Here is a 22719-nt window from a genome sequence, read left to right on the forward strand (position 1 = left end):
GGTTGGCAGAAGTTAGCCACTTTCGTTCCAGTAGAGGATGAAATGTGTCGTTAGTGTTGAGTGGCGTAATATCCCAATTGTGCGCGTGGAAGAGACGTGAGACTGAACGCACTGAAAGCCCTCGCTAGTCGCGCTGCTCATGCGATGAGAGAGAAGACAGTAGAGCTGCACGATTCATCTTTAAAATACTGTGATCTTCATTCAAACACACACACAATCTTTCAGTTCGTCTGTCTATTAAACTTTGACAAAATCATATTGCAACATTCAGATCTGTGTTGGCGCTGACCCGGAGAGAGTCGTCATGAAACCGCTTCACTAACAGTCTTTTCAACCTCATAGTATCATTATTTCTGTGATTCAATAATTCAAATGATCATAGAAATACTGGGATAAAAGTTTAAAGTTCAAATATGAACACTAATGTCTACTATAGCGATCAAAATCAGCTTTTGATAGAAACTTGGTGCTCAAAATAACGCATTTATCGATTACATTATTTCGCCACTAAGTGGCGACAAGTGACTGTTAAAAAATGTGTTTATTGAATAATTTATTGGAGAGAATGTAGTATTGTATGATGCTTCTGAAATAAAAATCAGAAAGATATGATGATTTGTTTTTGTAAATATTACTCCTCTTATACATCATGTACAGTCTGTATAAGTGTATGATTTAACTTTCCCGATGGTCTAGTGTTAAAAAAATTGCAATATATTTCAATATCCAAATGCAATACTTGTAGAATCGCAATTCTTAAAAAAATCGCAATACATGTCGTATCGGCACCCAAGTATCGTGATAATATCGAATCAGGAGATGGGTGTCTCGTCCCAGCCCTAACATTTATCATAGACAGGTTTAGAGTAAGGAAATTAAATCACCCATAATGTAAAGAATTTCGAATGTTGCCTTCTGGGCGATATCTGAGAGCGCAAAACGATTCAAGGTTTGTTCTGTATCGGTGCTCTCCATATTTATATTACTGATTATGATCTATGGTCTTTTGTGCTATGTGTATTATGTGTGCACGAATATTTGAGCTGTAATTATTATTCGAAAAATAAAATACCATTCGAATTTGACTATGTTGCTTTGCTGGCCTAAATGCAGTGATAAACTTCTCTTAGCACACCGTTATCTTTGTGTCTCTGAAACGTCTGTCAGCGCAGCGCGTTTTCTCTCTCGAGCATAATATGACTATCATTGTTTTTCTCAACATGAAACACTAGAAACACGATATCCATATGCTGACTTGAGTGTATACTGTATGTACGTTCTGTACGATAATTGGTGCAGTTTGCTTTATAAGCGTTTTTTTCCGTAGCGCTGCTTGAGCTTAAATGCTTTTGTTCTTTATATTTTTTGTTTACACATATTGTTTAATGTTAAAAGAAAACCTTAAGATATATGTAAGCTTGTTGTCTATCTTGCTTAACCGTAAGCTTATTCAGAAATGGTGACAAACGTTAAAAAAAATTATATATTTCTCGTTAAAGTCATTTAAGTAAATTAATATTCGATATTTATGAGCCCAAATATTTAAGTGCAGTATTTTTGAAAAATGCCCATCCCTAGTAATATGTATCATCTGCAAAACTAGTTTCTCCTGAGGGGGACAATAAAAGTAAACAAAACAACCAATCACACTTCAGTTTGAGGGCATTAGCATAATGTGAGCTAATTATGTTATCAATCACATAAAGTGACCTGTCATTTATGGTTGGACAATATGACCAAAATCCAGGGGTGTGAAGTAATGGATTACAAATACGCACATTACTGTAATTAAGTAGTTTTATATTAGAAATGTTACTTTTTTGAGCAGTTTAATTCATTTTATTTTACTTGAGTACATTTTAAGGGATGTATCTGTACTTTTACTCTGCTATTTTCCCTCTGTTTGTGGTCATTACATGCTTGTTTTAATTGTATTTTTATCCATCAATGTGATTGTACAGGGGGAGAGTAATCTGTCTCGTGACTTTTGTCAAATTAAATTGTGTGTAGAAAACTTTAACCCCTAACGGCTGTTAATCGTGGCTTCTGTGAAAGCACATTGTTCAAGCATCAGTTCAGCAGAGATAAGAGATATTTTCCTATGTTGAGGTACTTTTCACATGCAGCTGGTATCGGTGTATCGATACTGCAGAAAAGGAGAATTGGAAACGTTTCTGATATTTCAGTATCGATACATTCGGAAATATAAAAAAAAAATTGTTGGTATGATCAAATGCACACTTTTAGGTTAACCGTAGTTTAAACGAAGGGGTGCTAGGTCGGGTTAGCTTACCCAGCACAGGTGGTGTGCCCTATCTGGAGTCAGTGTTTCCTGTGACAAGTCATCTGCAACGTGCAGCAGTGCCAATTCAAAGAGCGTGTAGTAAATATCTGTATGTTTCAAAAGAACCCTAACCATGCATAGTCTGTTGACACATGAGGCTTACACATCCATTCAAGATTTCCTTTAAATCGGTAAAATAAAATTTTACTAGTGCAGACTTTTGCTTTTCTGTGAGCACACGTTTTCATCTACTTCATCTACATCTTAAGTTTATGTCTTATGCTGACTAGGAACTTTGTAGAAGAGTCTTGCATTGTGATCATGCTGTGGGCCTTCTGGTTTTTGAGTTTGCAGTTCTTAAGAAGGTTATTCCAAGTACAGAACAGCGCGCGTCACTCAGCTCGCTCTGCTACTCCGGTTATCTCTGTATGTATATTTTAGGCAACGAAATATGTTATAAAACACCATACTAACTCTTTTCGTTTTCATTTAAAGAAATCTTAAACATTATAGCCACACAAATGTGGTTCAGGCATCGCGTATTGATTATATTCACTGCATATAACGTTTGCCTATTTATAACGAAACGAAATATAAAACACAAACCTGCCTCTTTTCGTTTAAATATAATATAAAAATATTAAACATTTTAATATGGTCCAGGCAATATGTGCATTTGTACTAAACAACAGATGTTGCAGTAAACAACATTACAGATCATCTTCGTTGTATTAAAATTTAAAATGACAAAACTCAACCCAGTCTCTTTTTGTTAAATTTCAGATTTATCAATATTAGCCATTATAAAAGTATAAGTAAAAGGTACAAGAAGCTATACAAATAAAGCAAACAATTCAGTCAAACATACAAAGTCAGCGCTCTAGTCTAACCATACAACGGTAAAGTTAAATAGCTTATAAAGTTATGAAAATTCCCCTCAGCCAAAACGATTGGCCAGGGAACAAATTATAGATTCACAAGACCAAAAAACGCCCGTTAGATATACACAAGACGAATTATATCTCATGTTTAACCACTACAGAGACGCCAGAGTCTGCGGCAAACGTCAGAACGACTAGCCGAGGAAAGGCTGTACCAGGCGGGGTACATGAGCGCCGAGCGTCCGCTGATCGCCTGGATCTCACAACCTGGATAAAATTTTCATAAATCTTTATAAATAAACCACAGATTTGAGCTTTAAACAACTACATTCTCGCCTGAAAAACTCTTAAAACTACTTTTCATGATACAGAAACAGTAGTATTATATTTCAACTGTGTTAAAAAATGGCGCTTCTTATGTTGTCATTCTCCTTGGCGCAGCCTATGCTCGTTATCAGCTGTCAATCAAGCTGTCAATCAAAGTTAACCACGCCCTTATTTGTCATACATTTTATATCTAAATACGATCTAAACTAATGAGTTAGAAAAAAATTCACCGCCCTCACAGTTGTCAGGCACTCGGAACCTATCGAAACATACAATAAAAGTCCATGGGACCAACCTGTAAAAACATGAATTTATGCTGTGAAAACGGACATTTTAACATGGGGTCTATGGACATTTGCTCCCTTTTGGGACCTCCCTCTAGCGGATTTTCAATGTATTGCAGTTTTTCGCACTTCCGGGTAGGCTTCATTTTTCAGATTAGAATGTTGCCCCTTGATTCAGACTCTAAAGTCTGAGAATCCTATTATGATGGCTTGTTCCAGCTGCTGGTAGTTGGGCTGGATGTGATCCAGAGGAGACAGAGTCTGTCTTGGTGTGTCACACCGGTCGAAGACTGCAGGTGAAAATCAATGCCCTGTAGATTGGCAGGGACGTCGTGGTCTCCTGCAAGCTCTGGTGTGAATGCAGGGATGTTTCTGACCATTTGCTTGAGGTCTTTGAGTGTCACTTCGTCTGCCGTTTCAGGGTTTGTCTGAATTATTCCTTTTCCTCCTGCGGCTGCAGAGGCTCTCAGGACCCTGGCTGGTGAAGTGTTAAGCTCTTCCCCCTTTGTGCAGGGCTGGGGAAGCTTACGCTGCTGATGTGAAGTTCAGCAGGGTACATCTTTCTTGTGGAGTCCATTTGCAGTTGGTTGGACTGTTTCAGTTCTCTTTGGACCACACTGAGTTCATCTATAATGTTGCAGCATTGCTGAGTCAGTGTTCGGACTTCAGCTCTGGCTGCACGTCGATGGCTTTAGCATCTCTCTCTTTGAGTTCAACCAGTTCTTTAAGTGAAACACCTGTTGACAGGTGCTTAGCAGCTGTCAGAGCCTCCTGAAGACAGGTGATCTCCTTCAGTTGCTCCACTCTGTCAGGGTCTTTGCATCTGTCCTGCGCCTTCTCACGCTGAGCGGGGTTGGTTCTCTTTGGCAATCTGTGGCTGGCAGCATTAGTTCATTTACCTCCTGTTTGAGGCCTACGGGAAAAGCGTGTTGTCAAACTATTAGTCAAATACTAATGGTTCTTTTCACATGTTGTACTAGTAACAAATAGATCAAAACCAAAATAAAATAATAAGATGAAATCAGAAAGGGAAAGGAAGAAAGGAGTGTTTTACCCATTTAATTTTAGCTAGGAGATATAGCTAAACAGGTATCACTTATGGCAGGGTTTCTCAAACTCGGTCCTGAAGGGCCACTGTCCTGCAGAGTTTAGCTCCAACCCTGATCAAACACACTTAGCTGTGAGTTTCTAGTGATCCTGAAGACATTGATTAGCTTGCTCAGGTGTGTTTGATCAGTGTTGGAGCTAAACTCTGCAGAACAGCGGCCCTCCAGGACAGAGTTTGAGAAACCCTGGCTTATGGGTTATGCTGCGGTTAGACTAAGCTAGCAGGGACACACCAAACATCTCAAGGTCAAAAGAAGAAGAAACAATGAGAAGTGTTTCCAGTTCTATCTGGGCTCTACAGTGTGTTTTAGTGTTGTCTAAAGACCCAGTACTTCGGTACCAAGTCGGTACTGAAAAAATTTAACCGTTACGGTACCAGCTTTTCTTAAGTACCGGTGGTACCGAAGTACTGGGTTAATCCGGTTCTTGATGCGCTGTCCGAAAAGGTGCACAGTTGCGTCCTCTTCATAAAAACACTGAGACATGGTGACCGGCTAATGCGTTGGCTCTGAATCCACTTGATGACAAGAAAGGAGGAAAGAGCCACATATGGAAATATTTTCGATTAGGCTAATGTCACGTTGCCATAAGGGGCCGTTCACACACCGTGTTTTTTGCGCGTGCAAATTCGTAATACTAAGATATCACGCCTTAAAAGACACCTCGTATTAAAAGGTATTAGATGGTTCGTTAATTGCCATTACTTGATTACACCTTTGATAAAACATTTGCGATTGGTTTGTGTGGTGGCAAACAAAATTCTAACACTGAATAAGAGACAAACGATTATTTTATCGATTAGTCGACTAATCTAACGACTAATTGGAATTAATTATCCTGTCTGTTATTCGCATATCTCTCGAACCGTTAGTCCGATGGATTTCAAACTCGACAGGTGTCTTGCTACGAGCACGAGTAAGTGCAGTGCCAAGTTTGACATTGTTTGGATGAGAAATGCAAAAGATATTTGATATTGATAAAGATATTGAACATGGTTTAAATCATACTTATCTGACTGTTATCAGTTTTTATTACATGGCTTGGTTGAATTCCAATGTAGAATGTGGTCTGTTATTTCTTGATAACAGACCACTGTGAAGTATAACACACCGTTGCCATGAAAAACAGAGCGTTGCTATGGACGCGGAACGGACTATTTTCTTTAGCGGAAGCAATACAATCGTTTTTAAATCAATAAACTCCTTTTTAAATCAATAATTTGTCAAATTATTTATTTATTTTGTAGGTAGCCATGTAATAAGTGGGATAATTCAAGCTGATTCAAGCTCCGCTTCGCGTCGGGGTCCCGTTCAGCCTGTCGGGGTTGTTATTCGCTATAACAACCTCCTCGCTATACATTATACGTAGCAGTAAATGAAGAGATGTCTTATCAATCACAAGTTCAGTATGGCGTACCACAAGGCTCAGTACTAGGACCGTTGCTGTTCACTCTGTACATGCTACCCTTAGGAGATATCATTAGGAAGCATGGCATTAGTTTTCACTGTTATGCTGATGATACTCGGCTCTATATTTCTTCACACCCAGACAAAACTTACCAATTCACAAAATTAACGGAATGTATAGCTGATATAAAAAATTGGATGACTAGTAATTTACACGCATCACACACATGACCAGCGTCGGCCAATAGTGAGCCTGCGTGTGACGTACAACACAGACGCGCTGCGCTAAAAGACTACGTGAAATAACTCGAGGCCCAGAGAGACGGAAATGAATAGTGGAACAAAGTCGTTATTTTTGGGGGGGTTTTGCGCACAAAAAGTATTCTTGTTGCTTTATAAACTTAAGATTGAGCCACTGTAGTCACTTGGACTATATTAACGATGTCTTTAATACATTTTCTGGGCCAGCAAGTTATAATGTCTTAGAAGCCGATGGAGGGGTGAGCCAGCTCTCAGATTTAATCAAAAATACCTTCATTTGTGTTCCGAAGATGAATGAAGGTCTTACGGGGTTGGAACAACATGAGGGAGAGTAATTACTGACAGAATTTTCATTTTTGGGTGAACTAACCCTTTAAGGCCTGAGAAAGGTCCCACCTCTCAGGATTGGTTCGACCAATAAGAAAGGTGGAATTTCCAAGCGGGTAATTCCTCTGTTGAGAGGATTTATGACTCAAGTGTGGTTAGACATGGGCCTTGCCGTTTGTCTTTTATATTCGGATAGATATAACAAACACGCACTGCATTTTATGAGAAGGCGATGTACACTAAAGTGTGAGTCATTAAATGAGGATTAATTAGATAAGAGACACGATATAAGTGAGGTTACATTAACTAGTAGTTCTCTCATAAAACATGCATGAAATAAATACAAATGCAAGAGACAGTATACAAGATGTAATATTATCACACACAATGTCCTGGGATGCATGTTCATTTATAGATCAGTTTGTCTATAAACTGACCACATGACCACATTTTTAACAGGAATAAAACCATCTTATCTGATGATAGTCATGGTTCTTGCCCTAGTTGGGGGGATGGGACCATAGATCCCAGAGTGAGTTTTAAAGATTATTTGTTAAATATAACAAATAATTGGGTCTGATTTGTCTCAGTCGTTACAATCTCTACTGACAGTTTCTGACATTTATATTGCGTGAGATTGTCCTGTTTTGTTGTTGCCAGAGCAGGAGCTCTTGAAGCTCCGCCCTCTTCTGGAAAGGGGGCTGGGAGCACCATCTCATTTGCATTTGAAAGGGACACAAAAACAGTGTGTTTTTGCTCACCCCCAAAATTTTTAACATGCTATAAAAAATGATCTGCGGGGTATTTTGAGCTAAAACGTCACATACACACTCTGGGGACATCAGAGACTTATGCATCTTGTAAAAGGGGGCATAATTGGTTCCCTTTAAAAAGCATAACTGTAAAATACTATGGCAAAAGTCTTCGTATGTGCCAGTGTTGTGTTTGTTGTTGGGCAGAAGCTGCTGCCGTGGTGGGTGTTACACGGTGTTCGGACGTTTTGTGTTTTTATAGAAATAAAAACCATTTAGTAGTGACGTTCTCCCTGATCAGGTGATCATCTGTAACTCTGAGCCTTGAGCTGTCAGATTCACAAATTACCAAAAACAATGTTCCTCCACCAGAAACTTCTACTTTTATGCTTCAACCGCTAGAGGACCAGAAGTTACATAGTGTACTTTAACTTCTGCCTATTATTTTGGAAATCAGTTTTTTGAAATTTGTGAAACAATTAGAATCTGTACAAGATAGATTTGATTTGTTTGATTGATTAAATGATTCACCATATAATGAATAATTTCCCCACCCTTAATCGTAGTGTCTGTGAGCGCAGTGGATGGAGATGTGGCGTTGTGAAGTTTTTCATGGATGTTGAAAGTTTCTATATGTAGGAGATACTCAACCGAGTGGTTTGTTGTAAATGTCATCCGGCTGCTTTTAATGTTGTTTCTTATGAACTCTTGAGTATTTTGAGCTTCATGATGATGATATTTTGATGTTATCATTAATGTTTCTGTTCTGCTGCTGCATCTTGACAAACTTCTGCATGCTGTTATAAAGTCAGTGAAAGCGTCGACTCAACAGATGTGAGTGACTGATTGTGTTCAGTGCCTGAAGCTCCTCTCTCTTTCTTGCTGTCGTCCTCCTGCGTCGCTCCCCTGCCCCCCCCCCCCCCCCCCCACACACACACCCTCTCTTTCTCTCACTGTCTCTCTCCCTCTCTCCCCCTCTCTTTCTCTCTCTCTCCCTCTCTCTCCCTCTCTCTCTCCCTCTCCCTCCTCTCTCTCTCCCTCTCTCTCTCTCTCTCTCTCTCTCTCTCTCTCCCCTCCCTCCCCTCCTCTCTCTCTCTCCCTCCCTCTCTCTCTCTCTCTCTCTCTCCCTCCCCTCCCTCCCTCCCTCTCCTCTCTCTCTCTCTCTCCCCCCTCCCTCCCTCCCTCCCTCCCTCTCTCCCTCCCTCCTCCTCTCCTCTCACCTCTCCTCTCTCTCTCTCTCTCTCTCCCTCTCTCTCTTCTCTTCTCTCTCTCTCTCTCTCTCTCTCCCTCTCTCTCCTCTCCTCTCCTCTCTCTCTCTCTCCCTCTCTCTCTCCTCCCCCCTCTGGTTCCTCTGGTTCCTCTGCTGGGTTAGGGTTAGTCTCTGTCCCTCCTCCTGATGGTGGTCGGTCGGCTCGGGCCCCGGGGCCTCGACTCTGCTATATGGGTCGCTTACACCACCGTCTTCATCCCTCTGAGCAGCCGCCTGTTCTCCAGCAGAGCCCTGACCTTCTACCTCTGGGTGAGTGAGACAGGCAGACACACGCAGACAGACAGACACACGCACACATACTGACAGACAGAACCCTAACCCTGCACTTCTACCTCTGGGTGAGTGAGACAGACAGGGAAGATTGTGTTTGTGATGGTATTTATTGTGATGTTATTTCTCTTACAATGGCTGTTTACTCTGCTTCTTCCTAACGGTTCACTTATTCAATACGTTGTCTTGAATCGTCTGTTCTGCGAAACTTTCCACATATTTGAGTATTTGAGCAGGACAGAAGCGTTGACAGGCTCTAGCTCATCTGGCGTTTACATGGTTTCTGTTGTAACAGTGGTTGTGTGTCTCTCTACTTCTCATCTCTCTATACAAAGAGGATTTTCCCTGTCGACGGCCCTCCACACAAACACACGGCACAAAGCCTCACCCTCCCTTTATTTCCCTGTTTCACTCTCGCTCCGCTGTAAAAACATTTGAGACGGCAGTTCATCGTTCTGCAGAGGACGGGACTAAAAACACATCTGATGGGAGCTGCTTTATTTATCCATATTTTGTTCATTGAAATGATCTATATTAAACATGTTCAAGAGTTTCTTAAAGTTGTTCTCTTCAAAAATAAAAATAAAGTTTCTCCCTTTTTAAAATTTCTACTTTACTTTTGAATGTGCTGAAGTAAAACCTCTTTACAACCCCCAAAAAGCTGAAGTATGTAACAGACTACAAGTCAATATTTAAAAAAAATCTTCCATAGCTCAGTAGGGATGTCCCGATACCACTTTTTCACTTCCGATACGATACCGATACCGCAGCTTTGGCTATTTGCCGATACCGATATAAATCCGATATTTTTATTTTATTCTTGAAATAATACTACTATTAATAAAATATATGGAAGCACTTTGCTCAATTAGCCACATAAAAGCATCTCACTCAAATGGAGAACAAATACTTCTCCAGTATATAGTCCACAACAACAGTTGATAATGAAAGACTGCCACCCTTTATTCAAGACCTTGAGATGTGTTTGGTAATTTTACCTGAATGATTTTAAAATTAATTTGCTATATTTCAGATCAATATATTTGTTTCCTTAAAATTTTAATTAACTTTAACGTTATTCTCATCTGAATTATAAATAATTTATTTCTGTATAAAATAATACTACCATTAAAAACTAATTTGATTTTCTTTTTTAATCATGTAGAATGTGTAACAGATTAGTGCTCTGTTTTAGGACAAGAAATGAAAACCAATGCAATATGATGAATGTCCAAAAGATGAGATCATTTTTGCTTTTAAACAGTGTGTGTGTGTGTGTGTGTGTGTGTGTGTGTGTGTGTGTCAGAGCCGGACAGTAACTGAGTACATTTACTTGAGTACAGTACTTAAGTACAATTTTGAGGGATCTGTACTTTACTCGAGTATAATTTTTGGGGAGTACTCATGACTTTACTCAAGTACATTTGAGAGGCAAATATTGTACTCTTTACTCCACTACATTTCTATCCATAACTGTGAGTACCCGTTACTTCTTCTAAAAAAAAAAAAAAACTAAAAAAAAGGAAAAAAGAAACATCTCGGAAACCCTCTCAAATGTGATTGGATTGTGCAGGCGCCACTGATTGGGACAGCCTATCAGCAATCACCTTCAGCTTTCCGCCAAAGTCAACTCCATGGTCAGATTTAGATAAAAGACGAAACCATGGACGAAACAATGGATGAAGACGCAGCATGTCCATCCTGGGAGCAATATTTTTTTTCCCAGGATGGTAGGGGAAGACTCATGAATATTCATTAGGGAAGTCATCCCTGATTGGTCTTAACCCCAGTGACGGGTAGGTTTAGGGGCGGGGTTATGGAGGTCATAAGACCCCCAGTGACAGGTAGGTTTAGGGGTGGGGTTAGGGGTAGGTCATCAGACCAATCAGGGATGACTTCCCTAATGAATATTCATGAGTCTTCCCCTACCATCCTGGGAAAAAAAATATTGCATCCCGGGAATGTGCCAAGCCGTGGCCCCACCTCGCCAGACTATTTCAATTTTCTGAACAAGTTAATGATAGTTTTCGCTTCAAGTGTTTGCTGTGTTTACCAATGTAAGCACTGTGGCAGTAGTAATGCAATATTTAGAAAATGTACTCTTGATACTCAAGTACTTTTAAAAACAAGTACTTTAGTACTTTTACTTAAGTAGACATCTGACTGTAGTACTTTTACTTGTACTTGAGTAAAATTTAGCAAGGGGTATCTGTACTTTTACTCAAGTAATGTAGCTGTGTACTCTGTCCGCCTCTGGTGTGTGTGTGTGTGTGTGTGTGTGTGTGTGTGTGTGTGTGTGTGTGTGTGTGTGTGAGATTTTGGTTGGGTGACAGTTGTAGGTTACAGTTTGACAAGAGTTTACAGTTTGACAAAAGCACAATGTCGTGTTTTACACAAATATAAGTAGGCTAAACACTTTGCAGTTTTAATGATGTCCTGTATGAACAAAATGACGGAGAATGTTTTTATGTTTCCACTGTTCGATCGCGCCCGTGCCTCTCTCTCTGACACACACACACAAATTCCAACATTGCAATCTTGACGTCGCAGCCTGTTCATTTTGCTGTTCACACCAAACGCGAATAGAACGTCAAATTTGCGTCTATCGCGTCTAGTTCGATGCTTGAACAGTTTGAATCCATTTGCGCGTCCAAAGCGAATAGGACACGCCGTGCGCGTATAATGATAAAGCGAGCGTTTGAAGCGAAATAGACGCGCGTTCAGAGCTAAGGCGGGGCTACAGATTAGGTGTCCCTAAAGAACCCGCATATGTCTATGCGCGTATCTAACAGTAGTTCCGCATTACATTAATTAATGTGCACGCAAGTTTTATTTATTTTTATACCGTGTATTCTCCATGTAAATCCATGCACCGAACTGTGACGCACGTACCGAACATACGTTCAATACGAATACATGTACCGTTCCACCCCTAATAGGTATCGGATCATATTTTTTTCTCCCCTCCGATCTCCGATCTAGAGTTCTGGGCCAGTATCGGCACGATACCGATGACGTGGATCGGATCGGGACATCCCTATAGCTCAGTTACATTGTCATATATAAATGAAATGGATATATTATATTATAAATATTCTGAATGATATTCAGTTCATATTCAGTTTTGACTTGTGCTGCCGCCTGAATCATGATGGCACTGTGTTCGTTCGTTGGCCAGAGGAGAACTGAGCGACTGAGCCTGGTTTCTCACAAGGTTTGGGTTCCTCGACACTTTCGCCTCTGGCTTCATTAGTTGGGGAATTTTAATATTCAACAATATTATTGATCTGACTATACTGACGCTGTTGGATGAGAAGAAAACTTGATCTGAATTGAGCTGGCAACCCTCTGCACTCACCATTTATTTGTGTGTATATATATATATATATATATATATTTTTTAATTTTTTTATTTATTTTTTTATTTAATCATTTATTTACTTAGTGGCAGGAGGAGCAGACGACAGACACAGTGGGAGTGGTGTCAGGCCTTGGAGAGGCATTTATTAAAGTAAAATAAACATAAAATGTCATAAAATGGGGGAAATAAAGTGTTAACAAAAAGGGGATCTGGTGTCCTCGACGTGCAAGGGAATCATGAAGGATGGGTAGTGAAGAGATGGAATGGGTAATCAAGTCAAGTCACCTTTATTTATATAGCACTTTTTATAATACAGTGTTTCAAAGCAGATTTACAGAGATAACAGGAAAATAATGCAACGTTTCCAGAAGAAAATAACGTCTTCATTTTTGTTGTAAAAAAAGTTATTAATTTATATATACACCGAACAAAATTATAAATACAACACTTTTGTTTTTGCCCCTATTGTTTCATGAGCTGAACTCAAAGATCTAAGACTTTTTCATGTACACAAAAGGCCTATTTCTCTCAAATATTGTTCACAAATCTGTCTAAATCTGTGTTAGTGAGCACTTCTCCTTTGCCGAGATAATTCATCCACCTCACAGGTGTGGCATATCAAGATGCTGATTAGATAGTATGATTATTGCACAGGTGTGCCTTAGGCTGGCCACAATAAAAGGCCACTCTAAAATGTGCAGATTTACTGTATTGGGGGGGTCCGGGGGAAGCAAAAAAGAGATAACCGAGCGCTCGTAAACGTCTGTGGGAAGGAGATGGAGACAAATATCACAACCTGCTATGTGCGTCTGAGCAATGAGCAAGCGAACTATTGACTCGTTCTTCCGACCTGCGGCTAGTGTGCCAGTAGGGCTGGGTATTGTTCAAAATCTTTTGATCCGGTGCCAATTTCGATACCTCAGTTTCGATACCGGTTCCTAACGATACTTTTTTCGATACCATATGTTTTAAAATCCATTTCAACATCAACAAAAATACATTAAACACAAAACTTTTATTTTTCACCTTAATTGAAACAAATTCTGGTAACACTTCTCACTCAGGGTAACATTATTAATAAAACTGGTTGTGCTTTTTGGATAGGGGTGCGCCAGCAGACACTCAGGATTGGTATCAATCCTAACTTGGACAAAATTAACAAAAAAAGAGAAACCTTTTTGCCACAACATGAACATATTATAAATAATAAATAAATAAACAAATGACATTGTGTACAGGCTAATATTGAACCAACTAAAATGCAAAGGAATGTAAAAAAAACTTTTTAGTGCAAAATCAAACTGCATTTGTGATTAACCGCTCAGCAGTTTTTCTTCAGAAAGATCAACATGTCGGCTTTTTCTGGTAACAGACAGGCCCGCTCCTGGCTAATGGTGTCCCCAGCAGTGGAAAATGTATGCTCTGAGGGCGTCGATGAGGCTTGTACACAGAGGTACCTGGCTGCCAAGCTGGATAGCATTGGCAGTGTGTCCTTCATACTCCACCACCAAGTCGCTGGATTCACTGTGGAGAGTGTACACGGCAAACCTCTGTAGAGCTGTATCTCCTCCTGAATCTTCTCTGAGGTGCTGCTGGTCATGCTCTTGGCTCTTACTTCTATCGCCATGTCTTCCTCTGCAAAAATCTCCTCAAGGGCAGAAAGCTTTGCCCGCTTCTACAAACAGAAAAGATTAAAACAAAATAAGGCAACATTACTGGGTAGCCGGGCTCAAACATACATATTAATTTTCTTTTGAAAATGAAGCAGGAAGAAACAGGATGTCCGTATATATTTACCTGTGTTGGTACTGGCGCTGCACAAGCTTCATCAGATAAGTCATCATCACTTACTGCCAGAGGCGGACAGAGTACACAGCTACATTACTTGAGTAAAAGTACAGATACCCCTTGCTAAATTTTACTCAAGTACAAGTAAAAGTACTACAGTCAGATGTCTACTTAAGTAAAAGTACTAAAGTACTTGTTTTTAAAAGTACTTGAGTATCAAGAGTACAAGAGTACATTTTCTAAATATTGCATTACTACTGCCACAGTGCTTACATTGGTAAACACAGCAAACACTTGAAGCGAAAACTATCATTAACTTGTTCAGAAAATTGAAATAGTCTGGCGAGGTGGGGCCACGGCTTGGCACATTCCCGGGATGCAATATTTTTTTTCCCAGGATGGTAGGGGAAGACTCATGAATATTCATTAGGGAAGTCATCCCTGATTGGTCTGATGACCTACCCCTAACCCCACCCCTAAACCTACCTGTCACTGGGGGTCTTATGACCTCCATAACCCTGCCCCTAAACCTACCCGTCACTGGGGTTAAGACCAATCAGGGATGACTTCCCTAATGAATATTCATGAGTCTTCCCCTACCATCCTGGGAAAAAAAATATTGCTCCCAGGATGGACATGCTGCGTCTTCATCCATTGTTTCGTCCATGGTTTCGTCTTTTATCTAAATCTGACCATGGAGTTGACTTTGGCGGAAAGCTGAAGGTGATTGCTGATAGGCTGTCCCAATCAGTGGCGCCTGCACAATCCAATCACATTTGAGAGGGTTTCCGAGATGTTTCTTTTTTCCTTTTTTTTAGTTTTTTTTTTTTTTAGAAGAAGTAACGGGTACTCACAGTTATGGATAGAAATGTAGTGGAGTAAAGAGTACAATATTTGCCTCTCAAATGTACTTGAGTAAAGTCATGAGTACTCCCCAAAAATGATACTCGAGTAAAGTACAGATCCCTCAAAATTGTACTTAAGTACTGTACTCAAGTAAATGTACTCAGTTACTGTCTGGCTCTGCTTACTGCCTCTTCATTGTCTTCTTCGGGCTGCTGGGCCTGGGTCCTTGCACCTTTATTCTATATTTGATGGAAACACAGGTATCATGTACATTGATTTGATTTACAATGGAAGAGGAGAAAGATTACCAGTAATAAGAATATTAAACACACCTGATGTGTGGTGGCCCTACTAATCAGCTCCTTCTCTACTCTGTCCCACACTGCATCTGCGGCTGCCACTCTTGACTTAAATCTTGGGTCTAAGGCCATGCTTTCCTCCAAAAACTGCTGAATGCACTCCTCCTGCAAGACAAGAACATAGTATAGAAGTTAGGTTTCTGAGTATACCTTATGAAAACAATTGACAAATCAATAGGATTATGATGTTCACTTGGTATCTTTTTGAAAGATCACCCCAGATTTTTTAAAAGTAAATGTGGAGTCCTCTGCACTTATGGTGAAGTGGTGCTCAAGTTTCCCCAAGATGGGCAGAATCTGACCCAATGTTGGAATCCTTTCAGCGGACATGCAAAGTGTTGAAGTATACAGTAGCTTCATGACTTTAACAAACTCCTCTGCTTTTCTGAACTCATCATCAGTAGCTCGCTCCAGTCTGAAAAATGTCCACATAGTTTTATTAACGAGATTAAACTTCTTAACAAAAGATATTTAGCACTGATACTAGAACAAGCCAATTCAAATACCTGTCCTTCTCCATTGTCCTCTTTAACCGAGCGTCCATGGCAGCTGCCTGGATGGCAGGGAACTGCTCGAGGAACCTCTCCATGATTAGAAAGAGGCTATTCCACCTGTTCTTAACATCCAAGATGACTGCATGTTCTGGAAGGCGTACAGAGAGAGACAGATGGGTCAAACTGGTTATCCATTTGGGGAAACAGTTTAAAAAACAATTTAATCAAGACAAGTTAAGTTTAGCGTAATTTAATTTCTATTTACAGAGAAGTTTCTGCTTTTCCTTTAAGACAGGTTTAGCCAGGCTAGACCTCTCCAACCAGACCCCCATTGCACGGATCCTTCCTGCCCACCTTGAAACGGAGGGCACATTGTACAGTTTTTGAGCAGCAATGTTTAGTGTGTGAGCAAAGCAGCAAATCTTTATTATGCTCATCTTTTTCACTGCCACATCCATGTTTGCTGCATTGTCTACAGTGATGGCTACAGCTTTGTGCTTTATTTCAAATTCATTCCCCTGTCTGGGACGTGTAGACTGCCCTTGTATGGAGTACGTTCTCCTTCATGGAACCTTCTTTCACATAGTGGACTGTAATGGTCAAATAGTGGTCTTGAGCCACACTGGTCCACCCATCAGCAGTCACCACCACATCAGCCACAACTTGCAACTTTCTCTTCAGATTTCCTATTTCTACTGCATACCATGCAGGAATAAGTGTATTTGATAGCAGGTCTCTGCTGGGGGACTGATACTGGGGGTTTAAGGTGCTTATCATCTCCCTATTATTGACATTAGAGCACAAAACATTAACAATATAATGGTTTCATTTTTTTTACTGACAATAACAGTAAAATATGTCATCCAGGCTCAAAGAGGCTATATTGGCAAACTACCTTTTAAAAAAACTCCCTTTATATCGATAGCTTGCTCACCTCCACCATGGGGCCTCCACTTTCGAAAAAGGTAGCAAACCTTTAACAATAAACCCTATGACTGCTCTGTGGCACTGATCTCGTCTTTGCTTGGACATTTTCCCTCTTGCTGCGGCTGCCAGTGTGAAGGGATTGACACTTTCTGGTATTGTCTTCCTATTCCTCACATCAGGGTGGACTGGTGCAGAGGCTAATGTGAAGGGGGAAATAGACAGCGCTAACGCTACAGCAACCGACTAGCAGCACAAGCTAACATGCATAAAGTGGTAGTCAACGTTATGGGCATGCATTCGGTTTAAGTAGTGAAATTACACTTATCTGTCAAGTATTTCTAAAATGTGTAACCTTAACGTTACGTTGGAAAAACAAAGATGTTGCCTGGTCAAAGAATAACGTTATAGCTCCTAGGTAACGTTACATCGCAACGCAGAGTTGCATCTACACATTCAAACCACTCGCGTTAGCGTAAACAATTACTTTAACTTCTGTTCGCTAAAAAAGGTTATCTTTCTTACCTGCTACAATCCCAGAAATGCCAGATGATGTTGACGGGGGCGGGTTTGACTGCGATGAAGTGAAAAGCTCCTCTGGTTCCACCTTTTTACAGTTGAATACCGTGCAACTTTCTGCCTTAATATTGATCTCGTGCATGGTCAAGTGCTTCATTAAATTGGTGGTATTGCCGCCTTTGGTTGCAATACTCTTATCGCATATATGTTGCACTTTGCTGACTCGGCATCCACTTTTATAAAGTGTAGCCACACTTCAGACCTCTTTGGCATAGTAAAATGATGCGGTAGAACACATGAGAAAAAACAACTACACTTGTGTAGTGTGACTGCGAGTTGGACTGCGAGTATCTTCAGAAATCCTCCCCGTCACGTGGTGGTGGACAGCCAATCGCCGGCGCTTTAGGTCCTTACATGCAAGTATGCTACAGGCTCACACAGACACAGCCGCTTGGCTTTTGGAACCGAAATTTGGCACCGAAAGATAAATCATTTTTCGATACTCATAGTATCTGAGTTTTTCGTTCGATACCATAAAAGTATCGACGTTCGGTGCCCAGCCCTATGTGCCAGTGCCAGAGTCTACAGTGTCACAGTCGGATGATGATTCAGAGTCAGAGGTTTGTGTGGCGAAAAAGGCCCGAACCCACCATTTTCGGGAAGACTGGCTGCTGAGAATTCAGCTGGTTGAGGAACTGTAAGGAGACGAACTCCATGAACTGCGAATGTTGCAGTCGCTACCCCAGAACTGCGGGAACACAAAGTTTGCCGACAGTACAGGCACTTCGCAGTTTAAACACAATACGCTAGTTGAACCCAATCTTAGCCTCAAGCATAGAGTATGCCGTGACATGTTAATAAATCGTGTTAAGTATTGTTTGGAACTGTGAAATGACCGAAAGGTTACTAAGCACTTTTTTTATTCTGAATGTATGGTATATTTTTTTAATATTTGTACTGTCATGACAGTGATGGTGCTGTCGGTTTACCTTGTTGTTGCATCTTCAAAAGTGCACAATAAAATGTGACACTGAATTTGAAACGGCACATTGTAATTTCTGCATCTATTATTATTTATTAGTAATACAGTGGAAATTAGTAGAAATGTGAATATTTGGTTAGCATGTTGATTTACGGTGTGTGTGCTTCTAAATTTTCTGGTTGTGCCGCTAAAAATTTTCAGTTGGGGGCCACTATGCTCCTAGTGAAAAAAGTTAGTCTCGATCCCTGTTCCAGGAATTGTGTACAGATCCTTGCAACATGGGGCCGTGCATTATCATGCTGCAACATGAGGTGATGGTCGTGGGTGAATGGCACAACAATGGGCCTCAGGATCTCGTCACGGTATCTCTGTGCATTCAAAATGCCATCAATAAAATGCACTTGTGTTCGTTGTCCATAACATGCGCCTGCCCATACCATAACCCCACCGCCACCATGGGCCACTCGATCCACAACGCTGACATCAGCAAACCGCTCACCCACACGCCGCCATACACGCTGTCTGCCGTCTGCCCTGTACAGTGAAAACCGGATTCATCCGTGAAGAGAACACCTCTCCAAAGTGCCAGACGCCATCGAATGTGAGCATTTGCCCACCCAAGTCGGTTATGACGACAAACTGCAGTCCCTGAGACGGTTTCTGACAGTTTGTGCATAAATTCTTTGGTGATGCAAACCGATTGTTGCAGCAGCTGTCCGGGTGGCTGGTCTCCGGGGACCCCCCCCGGACCCCCCCAATACAGTAAAACTGCACATTTTAGAGTGGCCTTTTATTGTGGCCAGCCTAAGGCACACCTGTGCAATAATCATGCTGTCTAGTCAGCGTCTTGATATGCCACACCTGTGAGGTGGATGGATTATCTCGGCAAAGGAGAAGTGCTCACTAACACAGATTTAGACAGATTTGTGAACAATATTTGAGATCTTTGAGTTCAGCTCATGAAAAATGGGGGCAAAAACAAAAGTGTTGCGTTTATAATTTTGTTCAGTGTGTGTGTGTATATATATATATATATATATATATATATATATATATATATATATATATTAGGGGTGTGCAAAGCAGCCGGTATTTGTATCTGTATTTGTATTTGTTGAGGGGGGAAAAGTATTTGTATTTGTATTCGAGTAAAATTCAAAATAGGTGTAAAAATCCAGTTTTTTTGCGTTACACTTCTAATTTACGTTATAGTGTAAGTATTCTTTAATTATATCCATTATAATAATTATGGATATGTAATATTGGTTGATGTTTTTCCATAAATCCAGCAATGAACATGTAACAAGGAACGTCATTGAAAAGAAAATAACATAACCATTACCTACGTTAACGTTACTCTGTCAACAGCCTATTGTCTAAATTACCGAGCTAACAGAGCTACTAGTGTTGTCACGGTACCAAAATTTTAGTATTCGGTACCAATACCAGATAAAATCCACGGTTCTCAGTACCAATTTGGGTACCAAAGCTTTACATATAAATTTACATATATTCAAGTTTATATCACGGTTACAAAGATAGAAACTGTAGTATTATTTTATTATCTACATTAGATAAAATGACCTAACAATAAATAATAGTTATATACTGTCGCAATTATTCTCCTTGGGGTTAATTTAAAAATACATTTTTAAAATCAAAAGTTAACATTATTTATGTTAACATTATTTAATGCACAATGAATGAAGTGAACAAACATGACCAGTGTGTTTGTATTAAATAACATTCACAAACATTAATTGATGTTGTAAAAATATATTGTTCACTCAATGTGTTGTTGTAGATAACGCATTAAGTAATGTTAATGAATGGTATCTTATTGTAGTGTTACCAAACTATACAGGAGATAAAACGTGTTTTATTTGACTTTAATGTACTTTTATTTAATCCAAAACTGCATTCATATTTAATTTTAAAAGGCTTTTTAAACCTGCTAAGATTTATCCAGCCAAGAATAAGCCTAGAACTGCTTTTCTGACGGACTGATATTAATGACGGCTTTTTATTTCATTTCTCATCTCCATAAATATATCTAAAGCTAATGCAAGGGCTAGAAATCAATTAATTCGTTGCTGATACTTCCTCGTCATCATGGAGAGCGCAGTTCGCACCGCTTTCTCCTTTCCACAAGCTCCTTCGTGGCGTCTGTCGTTGCTATGCAACCGTCTACATAGACGCGCCTGGAAAAACACGCGCCTACATTTGAAATATGCACGCGCAGAAAACGCGCTATGTGAACGGCCCCTTATGACAACGTGACATTAGCCTAATCCAAAATATTTATTTTCTTATCAACACGTGGATTTACAGCCACCACATCAGCAGCACCGCCGGTCGCCATGTCTCATGAGGAAACGCAGCTTTTTGATAGAAAGTTTTTCTTGTTCCCGAATACAAATATTTTTAAAGTATTTGTTCGAAATAAGTATTCGGAAAAAACACATTATTTGTGCCTTTCCGAATACCGTATTCGGGTTCGGCTCCACCCCTAATATATATATATATATATATATATATATATATATATATATATATATATATATATATATATATATATATATATATATATAGCCGCTCTGGAGAAAACTGTGAAGTCATCGTCCAGCTCACTTCAGTTCTCATATCATGGTGTCCATGCAGGCAGATCAATAATATTGTTAAATATTAAATTAAATGTCCCCCACTAAGCAAGCCAAAAGCCAATGGAGAAACCAGGCTCAGTCGGGGGCCAGTTCTCCTCTGGCCAACAAACGAACAGTGTATTATTATGATTCAGGCAGCATTCTGGTCAGAAGTCAGATTGGATTGGAACATTCAGAATATTATCCAGTTCCACCTGGCTGAAGGTCAGAGTCATCAGGCCGGTATGGAGACGAGTTTGTTGAGGATCAGTGCCGATGGCTGTCGTGTCGATGAGGCCTTCACAGGGGAGAGTCTAGTTGACACAACCTCTGCTGACACTTCAGGGATGCGTTGTGGTCGTGTCTAGGCTCACAGGTCCACCGTCTGATCTGTATACGGCCCGGATCCGGCTGACTACATCATGCGTTGTGGTCGTGTCTAGGCGCAGGTCCTCCATCTGATCTGGATACGGCCCGGATCCGGCTGACTACATCATGCGTTGTGGTCGTGTCTAGGCTCACAGGTCCACCGTCTCATCTGGATACGGCCCGGATCCGGCTGACTACATCATGCGTTGTGGTCGTGTCTAGGCGCAGGTCCTCCATCTGATCTGGATACGGCCCGGATCCGGCTGACTACATTATGCGTTGTGGTCGTGTCTAGGCTCACAGGTCCACCGTCTGATCTGGATACGGCCCGGATCCGGCTGACTACATCATGCGTTGTGGTCGTGTCTAGGCGCAGGTCCTCCATCTGATCTGGATACGGCCCGGATCCGGCTGACTACATCATGCGCTGTGGTCGTGTCTAGGCTCACAGGTCCACCGTCTGATCTGGATACGGCCCGGATCCGGCTGACTACATCATGCGTTGTGGTCGTGTCTAGGCTCACAGGTCCACCGTCTGATCTGGATACGGCCAGGATCCGGCTGACTACATCATGCGTTGTGGTCGTGTCTAGGCGCAGGTCCACCATCTGATTTGGATACGGCCTGGATCCGGCTGACTACAGTAAACCTCGGAATAAACAGAAAGACTAACATTAGCGTAGATGCCATTCTTCTCATAATGTAGCGAGTACATAAAGTGTCATAGGAAGTGTTCATATAATAATATTCATATAATACTTTTAATCTTACAGTTAAATCCGACCTCTAGTTTATAAACGCCAGAGGAGAACTTCTGCCGTATCCTAATTTATGCAGCCTAAGTCAAGTCAAGTCAAGTTTATTTATATAGCGCTTTTCACAATACAGATTGTATCAAAGCAGCTTCATAGTATTAAATTAAAATAATACATCAATGTTTGTTTCTAGTGGAAACGTCCACATTTGGAACTTCTGCCGTATCCTAATTTATGCAGCCTAAGTCAAGTCAAGTCAAGTTTATTTATATAGCGCTTTTCACAATACAGATTGTATCAAAGCAGCTTCATAGTATTAAATTAAAATAATACATCAATGTTTGTTTCTAGTGGAAACGTCCACATTTGGAACTTCTGCCGTATCCTAATTTATGCAGCCTAAGTCAAGTCAAGGCAAGTTTATTTATATAGCGCTTTTCACAATACAGATTGTATCAAAGCAGCTTCATAGTATTAAATTAAAATAATACATCAATGTTTGTTTTTAGTG

The 22719-nt window shown here is 40.5% G+C and overlaps 1 protein-coding gene across 1 annotated transcript; it reads right to left on the bottom strand.

The window, feature by feature from the left end:
* Positions 1-14888: 14888 nt before the first annotated feature.
* LOC311083574 (uncharacterized protein) lies at positions 14889-16168 on the bottom strand. The gene is made up of 3 exons (XM_084115187.1): positions 16030-16168; positions 15717-15938; positions 14889-15628 (listed from the first exon to the last, which is right to left on the bottom strand). Exons 1-3 carry the CDS (start codon positions 16110-16112, stop codon positions 15586-15588), a joined length of 348 nt encoding a protein of 115 aa, XP_083971313.1. The 5' UTR covers positions 16113-16168; the 3' UTR covers positions 14889-15585.
* Positions 16169-22719: the final 6551 nt, after the last annotated feature.

Source organism: Abramis brama (assembly GCF_963993115.1).
Source record: "Abramis brama genome assembly, chromosome: 5".
NCBI lineage: Eukaryota > Metazoa > Chordata > Actinopteri > Cypriniformes > Leuciscidae > Abramis > Abramis brama.

Excerpts from the sequence above, each read along its gene's own strand:
- LOC311083574 (XM_084115187.1), bottom strand. The coding sequence starts at position 16,112 with ATGGAGAGGTTCCTCGAGCAGTTCCCTGCCATCCAGGCAGCTGCCATG. Across the intron at positions 15,939-16,029 it reads AGGACAATGGAGAAGGACAG|ACTGGAGCGAGCTACTGATG; the intron begins GTATTTGAATTG and ends GACATTTTTCAG. Across the intron at positions 15,629-15,716 it reads ATCTTTCAAAAAGATACCAA|GAGGAGTGCATTCAGCAGTT; the intron begins GTGAACATCATA and ends CTTGTCTTGCAG.